The sequence below is a fragment of the Apteryx rowi genome, unplaced genomic scaffold, assembly GCF_003343035.1.
Source record: "Apteryx rowi isolate R43461 unplaced genomic scaffold, aptRow1 scaffold_471, whole genome shotgun sequence".
Classification (NCBI taxonomy): domain Eukaryota; kingdom Metazoa; phylum Chordata; class Aves; order Apterygiformes; family Apterygidae; genus Apteryx; species Apteryx rowi.
The window spans coordinates 591,556-603,584 of record NW_020450729.1 but is presented as its reverse complement, the minus strand read 5'-3'; the positions used below and the strand labels follow the sequence as shown (position 1 = coordinate 603,584).

Here is a 12,029-nt window from a genome sequence, read left to right as displayed (position 1 = left end):
CCTTGGGGGGGGGGGCCTATATTGGGGCTGTCCCCTGAGAGAAGTGGGGGGTGCAGTGTCAGCCCTAGAGGCCTGCCCTTCGGGGTACCTGTGTTGGGGGTCTCCCCTGGGGGAACTCGGAAGGGGGGAGCTCTGCCTTGCTGGGGGGGTGGGGAGCTGTGGGGCTCTGCCCTGGGGGAGGCCTCCCCCGGGGGGGGGGTGGTCCTTGGTATTCCAGCTGCGGGGGGTGTCTTAAAGTGCGAGTCCAGCTTGGCAGCGCGTTAAAGACGTGGCGCCTCTCCTCCGTGGGCAGCGGCGTGGACGAGGCCGCGGGTTATCTGCTCCGCTGGTGGTTCCTGCGGTTCTGCGAAATCCGCCGCGTCGCGTGGATTCCTGTGGCTGTTGCGTGCTTGTACTAGGCAGAAATCAGGTTGTTCCAGAAGAGTAGATGGGATGTGTGAGCGCTTTATAATTTCTTTTAAATTCTCCTTGCAGTGTACAGTTATAGAGGATAGTTTGTTGATTAAGGCAGCGTATCTTTTTTTAATCGGGGAAAAGCACTCTAAACGTAGTATTTTTTTGCAATGGAAAAGTGTCTTTAGGAGAATCAGATGACCTAAGATATGCACTGACGAATATATTATCTATTAAAAATTTTAGATCCCGAACCTTTCTTAAAATTGGTGATACTATGTGAGAGAACCACCTGGCCTAGTACTCGTCTGTCATATTCCTCTTGTAGCGGAAGCCGACTAGAATTTCAATTACTGTTTTGTTCAGTTGTTTGGTTGCAGATACAAGGGCTTGTGTTCACGCAGCGTGTGCTTTCAGTATGTATAATGTTGAGTTTCCTTGTGTTTTGCTTTCAATAGATTGTTGTCCGAGGCTCACGCGAGCCTGCCAGCTTTCCCCAGAATGTTTCCAGTATGTCACAGCTTTTACCAGAGCCGCTCGCTGGTAGGGAATAGAAAGAGCCATCGCGTGCGGGAGTCCCGTCCTGTGGGAGAAGCGGGCGTCCTGGCGCACAGGGAGGCTCTGGATCCCCGTACTGACTCTGCATTAACAGCTGTAAACACTGAAAACTGACTGAGAAAGGTCAGGAAGGAAATTCCTTGCTCCCACTTCGCTAGCTCTTGTGTTTAACCTGGTTTCTTGAGGCGAGGAGTCGTCCGCGACCGTTCCGTTTCTTTGTCCCCCAACAAAAACTTTTGAGCTACCTGTTGACTCTCAAGAGTGGCGGAGGTCTCAACTTCTGCCGCTCAGTATTTCTGTTCAGCGTGTGCCCTCGCTGGCCCCAGACCACCCAAAACCGTTTTGTTGATTTGTCAGCTGCTGGAAAGACAGTGATTTCTCTGATTGGAAAGAGGCAGCAGCCCACTGGCAGCTCCGTAGCTCTGCGCTGGGCCCAACTTGTGCTGTCTCAAGTTGTGGTTAGGGACGAGAGTGAAAATGTGGAGAATCGGAGGTTATAGCACCTAAGGCATTAGATAAAACCACAACTTTGTTCGTTCTGCTGATCACAAAACTAGTTGTTTTCCCACGTACAGCTCATTTGTAGAGGTTGTGTTATAATCCTGCAGAAATTGTGACGGTGATCTTCCTTCCCTCGTGTGCACTTGATCTTGAAACAACACAGAATATTTGACGGTTTGAGTTACAAATTATACCCTGGAACCTCTGCTGTTATCTTTGAGGTGATATATATCTATAGGGCATAGAAAATAAAGAGGTAGGGAGAAAGAAATCAGTCTTTACTGCAAATATAACAAAGCTGGAATTTGCTTAGGGTGATCAGATTCATGTCCCTTATGAGAAGGGTTCTGTTACCTTTAAATATAAGCTGTGTGCGGCAAGGTGCCGTTAAGACGGTTCCAGGATCATGTATCAGTAGAGAGCGGAGTAGGTGCCTTGTCCACCTTCTGAAGAATTACTCTTTTTGTTTGGGTCGATTTGCTTTTCTAAGGGTACGAGCCAGGTGCCTCAGATTCCTGTGTTAGTCTCTAACTTGTCTCTCTCTCCCCCTTTTTAGTCGCCTGTCTTGGCTGGATAACTCTGGACTTGGGTTCTCCTTGGATTATCCCACTATAAGTTTACACGCCGTCTCCAGGGACCTAAATGCCTACCCATGGGAACATTTGTACGTCATGGTGAATGCTAAATTTGAAGGTATGCCTCAAACGTTGCTTGCTGCCTTTGGGCGGCCCTGAGTGGCGTGATTCCTTCTTCAAACTATCGGTTGTGAAAGGGAGTAGGTTGTGTTTTTGAAAATGATATGGCTCGTTTAAATAAGACCTTGTGTTTTCTCTTTTTCATTTCCACGGAGGATGATTACTTTAGAAGCATGGCTTTAGCCTGGCTTATAGTCACTCCCGTGCTGTTCCGCACCTCAGCATGCGATCGTGTACCGCTGGAGCCACTGAACTTCAGTTCTCTGCTCCCTTGAACTTATTTTAAACGATTTTGTTCATCTGCCCATCTATGATTTCAGTGCTTACATATCATTCTTGGTTTTTTGAATTTCTGTTAATATTGCTACCTTTTTCGGGTTTTTTTGCCTGCTGTTTCATATTAGCCTGGAAGCTTTCTAATTTCTCCTAGAGCTTATTTTAAAAAAATATGACAGCGACTCATGTTACCAGGAGTAATGAATCTTTAAAGATTTCCCCCAAAATTAAGCTTTTAACCAATCTTGTTTCTTCACAACCTAGAGAAAGAAAGCTTTTTATTTCATTGTTTGCTTGAGGATTTTTTGGTTTTGATGTGTCAAAATTTTTTCTTTTAGAAGACTTTTTAATTCAAATAAGTGTGTCATAAACTGTACCATCTCAACTAAAGAATAATGAACGTTAAGTCTTAACAGATATCTTTTCTTCCTAATACCTATTAGTCATTGTAGTTAAAGGTTAAAATCTTGCATTTAATTTTTGTTTAGATAGTCTATATACTGAAACTATTGACAAGAGTCTGGGGAGGCAGAGACATTTTTAGTTTATTAACACTTCTCATTATTTGTTCCTCTGTCGTATGTTACTAATATTCCCAGTCAGTCTGTTATTAAAGATAATACCAAAACACATACATACCTCTTTAGTTCTTTTTCCTTGCTTTTCTTTAATTGCATTTATCCTGAAGTTGAGTCTAGTCTGAGGAAGGCTGTTCTCTACTGCTTTTAATTCATTTTGCTACTCCTGTTTAAAAATATGGAACATTTCCTGTGTGATAGATTTGCCTCTCCTGTCTGTAAATCCTTTGTGGACTGATTTTTGGAATAAGTTCTGGCTACAGTAAATCTTCTACAGCTAGGGAAATGTGAACATTTAGTTTTCAAATCTACGCCTGGCCTGCAATAGTGTGTTTTGTCTGCTGAATAATATTAAATCCAGAGCTCAACTTCTGTGGCTGCAGGAGTCTTGATTTCTTAGCTGGGTAGGGTACGTCTTGTTCTCTCCCTGAAAGTTGTTGTTGTGCTCTGTGTGTGTGTGTGTGTGTTTATGCCTTATTCTCCCCTGCCTTGCCCCCTTTTTATTTGTTTTGTTTTTGTGAAGAGAGGCAGTCGGAGGCTGACTTCCTTGAAAACAGAGCTGGGCTTAGCAGTAGCAAGCTGTGCCTGCTGATGTCAGCTGGGCGAGCATTGGGTTGCTTCCTCGGACATTTTATTTTTGGAGGCAGCCAGCTGGCAGCTTCTTGGCTTTTTAATATCCTTGCTGTTGTTGCCAGTTTTGTATCTGATAAAAGCCGCTCTCTGTGGAAGAGCCTTACTGTAATTCTGTTTTTCTGTAGAAAGTTATGTGCTTTTGAAGCTGTCAGCTCAGCATCCCCAGCCACAAAGCGGTGAATCATAGCTATCTTCTTTGCATTTTTGTGTCTACAGAAAATAAAATGTTTCATTGTCGCTTAGTTTTTCAAGTATGTGATTCACAGAGGTCGGGAAATACTTTTGTGCCCACAGTTGTCTTTGGCCCTGAGTATACTTGCCACCTCTATCATCTTGCCCACTGCCTGGGAAAATGAGAAGTTGAGTGTAGATCTCCCATAAATGCCACAGAGCTCTGTGAAAGGCAACCTGGAGGTTAGCTGGTTTCATGACAGCAGTGTTAAGGCTCCGTAAAATTTACCCGTGTTAAAGGAAATTAGTTTTATCACCGTGAGGGTAAATGATAATGATTATGAATTACTCTGTTTTGAGCACAGCTGCTTTTAACAAGAATCTAGCAGTTTTCCTGATGTTCGCAAATAGCGAATGTTACCGTAACCCGGATCCCGAAAGCTTTGTGCGCGTTGTAGGCGCGGGCAGGGAGGGTGCGCGCTGCACACAGCGTGGAAGGGTGCTGATCGCACCGTGGGTGGGAGCTGGTTTGTTTGGGCCTTTTTCAACCTCAAATGTAAACCGGGAAAAAGGATTAGAGGTTCCAAGATAACACAACGTTCCTAAAACGGGTACTATCGATAAAGGCCTTCCTGTGTTTTATCCGTGTTTATGGGACCTGAGCCCTATTACCAAACACTCTCACAGGTTGAGTGCAGGTTTCTGATTTGATTATACATATATTCCTGAAAAGATAAATAAACCAGTTTTTTTAAAAAAAAAATAAACATGCTTCTTTTAAATCTTTCCATTTCTTAAAGAAGACGACGCAAAAGAAGCACCCATGGCTGAAGGGGAGGAGGAGGAAGATGACAGCGACGACGATATTGAACCAATTGCAGAATTCAGATTTGTACCTAGTGACAAATCAGCCTGTAAGTGAAGAGGGAACTCGTATTTTAGCTTTTCCCCAATAAAAGTTCAGTGCTTGACTGAAGTGTTAATATTCCTTGCTATATATGGAAGACACTCGGATACAGAGATGTAAATGATATGATCCTTAGTCTCCTTGGCTAATTACTTGATTTCTGTCTGCTGAGAAGCATGAAGCAAACAATTTTATCTTGGTTTAAGCTGGAATATGTTGAGCAGCCGCTCCATGAAAATTCCAGGGCTGTATATATAAGATTTTTAAGTATAAATACATAACACAGATAATCTATCCAAATTTTTGGAGAACTTACATGGTAAACATTTTTAATTACAAATTCAGTGATATTTGAGCCAGTGATAATTTCATTAGGAACATGCCAGTGTCCAGACGCTGTACCACTGGAAAGCAGTCATGTCCAAACTGTTACAGAGCTTACTGTTAGATCTAAGTATTAGGAATCTTCTGTATTTGATGCTGCAAGGAATCCTCTAGTGGATAACCACAGATTGGATTGCCCATAGATAGCCCGGTCTCACTTTTATCATCAGTGAAATAGCAAAAAAGTACTGCTTAAAGGATAAAGCACCGGGCTGGATCTAGGAAACCTGATTTGGTTTTAGCATGGCTGCTGGCTTGTTGGGTGATGTTCTCAGATAAGAATTCTGTGGTTGCTTTGGTAAAGGAACGTTCTCGCTCTCTCTGATCTCTCAGTCCCGGATTTCTTGCTTTTTTTGTTACAAGGTGTTGATGGAGAAACAAGGCAGGCTTTTCTCTCCATCTCTGCAACTCCTGGCTGCCCTGTTGTATTTCAGGAAATGTCACTTCTAGCATCCGTGTGTTTTCAAGGCAGATCCTCAGCATCTGGTCATATCCATGCATGACCAGGGTGTGCCCGTTATATATCACTAGCTGTTTTCTTAAGCTTCCTAACCATAAAGCTTTGCTTGGCCCTAAGGTGAGAGTAGCGCTGGCTTCTTGGTTTTTGGACCCATGCAGAAACCGTTAAGATATGGCAAAAGCGGCTCCTAACAACATCTTAGCTGTAAGCTGCCATTTTCCAGCTGAGCTAGGAGCCCAGCTGCACAAACGTGGTTCCTGGGAGTCCCCCTCTGGTCTCAGCTGGTAGGCAGTGCTGCAGGCTGCTGGCCTCCCGGCTGAGACATACGCACCTTCAACAACACTTCTCTTCCCTCATGGTTCATGCCAGCCGACTAAAGCACTGCGAGTTAGCTGTTAGCGTCGTCTTTGGCCTCTTGCTGAGAAGGTAATTCTGTTGTTTGTGCAGTGGAAGCCATGTTTTCAGCGATGTGCGAGTGCCAAGCTCTGCACCCGGATCCAGAAGACGAAGATTCAGACAACGATTACGAAGGGGAAGAGTACGATGTTGAGGCGCACGGTTAGTAATGTTTGTTTCTTTTCAAATATCTATCAGCACCCGGACACCTGGAACTTCTCTTACAGTTTTTGTCATGAGAATGGTTCTGTATCGTGTGTACGTTAAGAAGTTCCTTGTTTATTACTGATATCGCCTAAACGTTCTTTATGGCAAAAAAGCACAGTATAAAACTCAGAAATTAGCAGAAAACCTGTAATTTAACTGTGGCAAATTCTACTGTTCTCATTTTCAAAAGCCCCAAGGCATTAGTATCTTTCTTGTCTCCAGAGAACGTGTTTTAACGAGTTCCGTGCCCATGCTATGGCTTGGTCTCTTCATGTAACTACTGTGTTATGTTAATATGTCACAAGCAGCTTTACAACCTTTCTCGGTAGCTGTGTGTGCGCTGATTTTGGCATAATTTGTCTAGTTGTTGTCATATTCCCCCCACCCTTGCTCGATCCAGGCTCCTAAATTTCTACCTGATGAACATCAACTTGCTTTCGCAGAACTAGGGCAAGGCGACATCCCGAGCTTTTACACTTACGAAGAAGGATTGTCGCATTTAACTGCAGAAGGTCAGGCCACTTTGGAGAGATTAGAGGGCATGTTAGCCCAGTCCGTGAGCAGCCAGTACAACATGGCTGGAGTGCGAACAGAAGACTCAGTAAGGGAGTTTGAAGGTAAGATATGCTTTCCACCCACTGAAGAATACATTAAAACTGTTTTTTCCAGTCCGACTAGGCTGTAAGTACCGCTACTGAGCCAGTATCGTGCTATGGGTAATATCGTACCACGCTGTATGTGTCAGTGGCGGTTTTATCTTTGTTCACAGCTACAGGATATAAAAATGTCTGTGGTCCTGCAGGCAGCATGTTGCTGTGGGTCATGGCTTGAGGACCACTGTGTTAAGAAGTGCTGATTGTTATTGATACCGTTTCCTAAATAGCGGTAGGGTGAAGTCGACTTAGGATCGGAAAAATTAAACTTGTCAGTCTACACTGGGCTTAGGAAGCAATTTCCCACTCTAAACAGGCAACAGTGTGTGTGTAAGTATCCTATAGTATAGGCTAATAATTCTGTTTAAAATCAGTGTGAGTTCAGAATCTTGGAAATATACTGGAACAAATAATAAAAAAAAATCTGCTCTTTTTAAAAGTTGGCTTTTTGAAGGTCTCTGAATACTGTTAGCTGTTTAAACATGTATTTAAGGAGTAAAATTTGTTTTTGATGGAAAAATCTCTCAGATTTTGTCCTTTTTGCACGCCGTTTTCACCTGAGCAATACATTACCTGGGAAAAGGACAGAGAAGTAGTTCAGTGATCTTGCTTCCTGTTATGATGTAAAACTCAGTGTTTTACTATGGGCTCACATTTTTGAAGGATTAATGATGGAAAATGAAATAGCTCTTGTGGGTTTCTAACTATCAGCTTGCCTAGAATAGTCATCATAATAAAGTTAATCCATTACTGATGCATTCGGATGATTTTTTTTAAAAACCTTTAATTGCTTTAGTCCCTTGTTTATAGGTTCTCTTTGTTCCACAACTTTGTAAATTAAGTTCTATAATATAAAGATGTCTTTAGAGGATATACTCACATTTGTGGAATGTCCTTCATTTAAAAGTTTTTGTCTGGTTTGTCTGGTTTCTGAACGCCCAAATTTTGAAAAATTAAAGCAAACTGACCAGTAAGTCTATCACATGTCTTGGAGTCATTTTCAGCCATTTTATTAGCATTTCTGATCTTATTTGCTATGGTCCTGCTTCCTGATCTGCTAAGCCTATTAATATCCAGAGGGGCTGCTCAGTTTCAGAATTCCTGTTATTTTTTGCCATTGTAGCTGAGGAGACTCATCCTTTTTTTTCAACCTGATTATTACTGAGAGTGGTTTCTGAACAAGATCCAGTCTGTTTCTATTTGAGTCTAATTAAAAGCCATAAAAAGACTCATGTCATTCGTTACACAAAACCTTAAATTAAAAAGTCAAATATTTTAAATCTGGTGTTTGAATATTTTAATAGGAAGAGGTAACGTCTTTAAGTGACCAATTAATACAGTTGGAACAAAACCACAACTTCAGGGCACATCGGTGTTTTCTTAGGGCACTTCAGAAGCTCAGCAAAGGCATTTTCTACTTTGGTAATCTCTCATCAGCAGAGGGCACCCGCTGTCTCTTGTGTGATAATCCCATCTGTTGTGAGCGCTGCAGTATTTTATAGCGTTGGCTGGTTTGGGTTTTTTTTTCCAGATGGGATGGAGGTGGACATAGCACCGGCAGTTGCAGGGCAATTTGAAGACGCAGAAGTTGATCACTGAGGAGGACGTATGCTGCTGTAAGTTCTTCTATCCTCAGACACCGATGCTTTTCAGTCCTGCAGAGCCTTCCTTCTCTCTACTTTGTTTAATGTAAATGATCCCAGACTGCCTACAGGAAATATCTTGAGATATAAGGATGATGGTGATTTAGGGAAGGAAAAGATAGTTGTATTGTTCCATGAACTGTCGTGTAGTTGTTCAAAATTACGTGTCAGCTTAAACTATCACCCTGTTTGGGTAACCTGCCCGTACATGCTTGTCTGGAAGACAGATCAGCCTTTTGGTAGATTTAGTGGATTAAGAATCATCTGATTTCAGAAAGGTTCTTGGATGCTGATGTATGAATACTGGAGCTGTTGCTAGGAGGTTGCTGTCCTTAGTATCCATTATTTCGCCCTTAGCGTGCAAGATTTCCCAGGCCTTCCAAGGGGGCAGAAAACTTCACAGCGTCGCAAGTCCATCTCTTCTTTCACTATAAGTGGAGCAGGAACGGTTCCCGGTAAAGTTACCGAGCTCCTTGGATGAGATCGTTGTTAAAAGCGCACAACTTACAGAGAACTTCCGTTTACACAGTTGGGCCGCTCTTGCCTACCATCGCCTTTACTGCTTTTCCACTCCCAGTGGCATTACAAGATGTGCCAATGTTTCCTAGCCCATGCTGGGTTGGAGAGGAAGAACAGCTTTTTCTGGGACCGCTTTCATGGAGACTTGTGGGAGAAAAAAAGGAAGGGAGTGGAGGAAGGAGGGACACAGATGGGAAGGAGAAAGAGGCTGAAGAGAGTTAGTGAAAGCGATCAGAAGTAGCTGGTTCGAGATTGTAGTGTTGCTGAGAAAGAGGCTGCAGTCACCAAGACGGGCTGTTAGGGAGAGGTGGTGCATATCTGCTTCCCTCCTTCTCCATGGCTTATTTTTATTTGTTGCTGCCCTCAATACTGCTGCATTTCTGAAAGTCTCTGAATATCCCTGTGTTTGCTAATAGATCTGAATGGCTGTCATTGGTCCTGAATTTGTATGTGTTCTTTGGTGTGAGAGCTCCAAACTTTTCTTTGGTCGCTCTTTACAGCTGTAAACTTTCAGCGGTGCTCCCTTCCTGCCGCAAGGCTTGGCGGTGTCGACGTGAGCTGTTCCAAATAAAGTCAAGATATGAGTTGTCCTACCACTTGACAGTTATCTTGTTTGATAAGTGATGTGCTTTAAAATATAAGGGAGACTCTTCAGCTCTAAAGGGGTGACTTTTAGTTAGTGAACAGAAAGCTTGGCTCTGACTGCTCTGTCTCCAAGATGATTTCTGTCCATGCTTAAGAAAAAAAATCTGTCTGTTGAAAATTCATGTTTGAATGCTTCTGCTCCCATAAACATAAGGATTAAGGAGAGTTACTGGTTGGTAGCAGAACTCTAAGGAATCTGAAAATGCTGCTGGAAGTGGTGCTGAGTGATTTTCTAGCACAGCAGGTAGTACACTCTGTGTACAGTCAGGGGAATTTTTCCTGCTCCTTATTCCGTGCTTTACATGGTGTAGCCGGTGGATGTGAGAAATTAATGCTGCAAGAGTCAAGTAGATAGGGTTGCCTGGTTCTAAGCCATTGCTGATCACAGCTAAGGAGCTGGTCCCTGTCAGGGTGGATGAAGTGACCTGTGTGTGCAGTGTCAAGGGTTAGAATGACGTGGTCAAGAGCTGTGTGTGGGACAGGCCTTTTCCGATCAACCACCAGCCTCATTGTGTTGATGTAATTTAAGTAAGTTCAAAAATCTAGGATAATCAATTGAAGATGCAGCATGAGAAGGAAGCTCTCTGAGGTGTGTGCTAATCATCCCGCAAAGGAATGTGAAGGCAGCTTGGGTCTACACTTCGAGTAGGCAGAGAGGGAGCATGCAGTGATCTTCTCAGTACTCGCAGGAGCAGCTCAGTACTTTTAACTTTCTGAACTGCAAAAAAACAGAATTTGCAAGAACTTCTTGTTGGCGATCCTTGAGAGAGCAGTGTGCTGCTCTGTCTCTAAAGCAACTCATGTTGCATGTTACTGCTCATTACCCAAATGAGATGTGACAGTTGCTTGATGAAGCTCCTGGAAGACTTGCTGACAGTTGATATGTGACATTTCTATTAATCTTGTAATAAGCAGTGTTTTGTCTATCGCATCACACGGTTCCAGTAATTGTGTGTTGAACTAACTGTTGTGTCCATGGGTGGGGTGATAGGGTCTTCCAGGGCACAAGCATACAACTGTTGACTGTAGATGCACACTGTCCTTAGCTGACCTAAATTCAGATCTGCTCAACCCTTCTGAAAATTAACTCCCTAGTGAGTTTAAAGTAAACCGCTGTCCTGTGCGACTGCGAGCAACGGATAGCTGCTACTTTGTAAAGATTAATAATCTCGTGTTTTAATGCCCGTTATGTAAACCTGGTGTCTTGTATCTTTCAGATTCTTCTTGTGGCACTTCCAGAATAAGCCGTAAAACTGAAGACGTTGCAGTGACTATCGGGAGTTAACCTTTCTTTTAATGACCTAAGCTTAGACATCTAGGTCTATAAATGCTTTTATAGATGTTTAAAACAGGGTTTGACGTTTGTGACCACTATGGGTTTATTAAAGAAAAAAAAAAAAACACAATAAAACCTCTTGCATCTAACACTTGAATGGGGCTAATCATGGCTCATTGCAAAGAAGCCTTTTTAGGAATTCTAGGACTTCAGAAATAAAATTGAAAATAGAACAGAATTCTAGATTGTCCTAGAATTTTCCATATTTTTGTACCTGTTCATTGAGTCAATGGAGCAGAATGGAAATAGGAATGTTACAAAGCTTCACTAAAAGGAAATAAGGTTGGCCAAGGATTAAAAGCAAAGTTAAATTTAAAACCCTTCAAGTAACTGTCTGTTCAGTGCTATTTCCTGTCACTTCTTTGGGAACAGAGTTTGGGTGGTAGAGAAGATGGAATAAAATCTGTAAAGTCCTTGATATGAGAATGCTTTGTGTCTTTGTATTAAATGTTAACAACATTGTTAAATAAACTAAGATTTTTGTATCTCACAATCCAACTCTGTTGCAGTTCTCAGTCATTTACTTCAGCAAGCTGCTGGCCGCTGGGAACTCTGAGCAGACCTCCTTTGAGTTATTGGTGCTCTTTGATGAAAATGGCTTTGCTGGACTTTTCATTATATATAAATTTAACCAGATGTGAGAGTAAATGGGCAGAATATTGGCACACCACCTCTGTAAGACAGAATTAGTCTTACTGTGACGTATCCCAAATGTAGGAAGCTGAGAGAGCTTAGTCCCGCTGGAGCTCCCTTTTACTTGTTTCATGTCCCTGCGCTTGCTGATGTTTTTGCCATGAGGCAACAATAGCAGATTTGAAATTTTCCTGAATATTCAACTGTCTGATATTAAACCTCCACTGTCATCGGCTCTGAAGTTGACTTGTCAAAGTCTCCCAACATGACTATGCTGGTATGTGAACAGTTTTAACAGTCCTACGCTCTTGGAACAGTATTGAGTGGTTCTGTCCTGCCTAGCACTTTGGGCTATGGCTTGGTTTTGAGGTATGTGGCATATGCTAATTATAGCTGCTCTTTACTATTCATTGGAAATGCGTCAGTCAAATTAGTGATGAT

At 42.6% G+C, this 12,029-nt stretch overlaps 1 protein-coding gene across 2 annotated transcripts in view; it reads left to right on the top strand.

The window, feature by feature from the left end:
• The window catches only part of CLNS1A (chloride nucleotide-sensitive channel 1A), a 17,462-nt gene that overhangs the window by 648 nt on the left and 4,785 nt on the right, over positions 1-12,029 (top strand). Inside the window, exons 2-7 of one of the 2 annotated variants that reach the window (XM_026078155.1) lie at positions 2,009-2,145; positions 4,606-4,719; positions 6,004-6,114; positions 6,603-6,776; positions 8,344-8,428; positions 10,837-11,957. In XM_026078155.1, the coding sequence (XP_025933940.1) occupies positions 2,009-2,145; positions 4,606-4,719; positions 6,004-6,114; positions 6,603-6,776; positions 8,344-8,411 (604 nt within the window). In that variant the 3' untranslated portion in view covers positions 8,412-8,428; positions 10,837-11,957. Of the gene's footprint in view, positions 1-2,008; positions 2,146-4,605; positions 4,720-6,003; positions 6,115-6,602; positions 6,777-8,343; positions 8,429-10,836; positions 11,958-12,029 lie in introns of those variants that run through there. The other variant, XM_026078156.1, reaches the window with a different exon arrangement.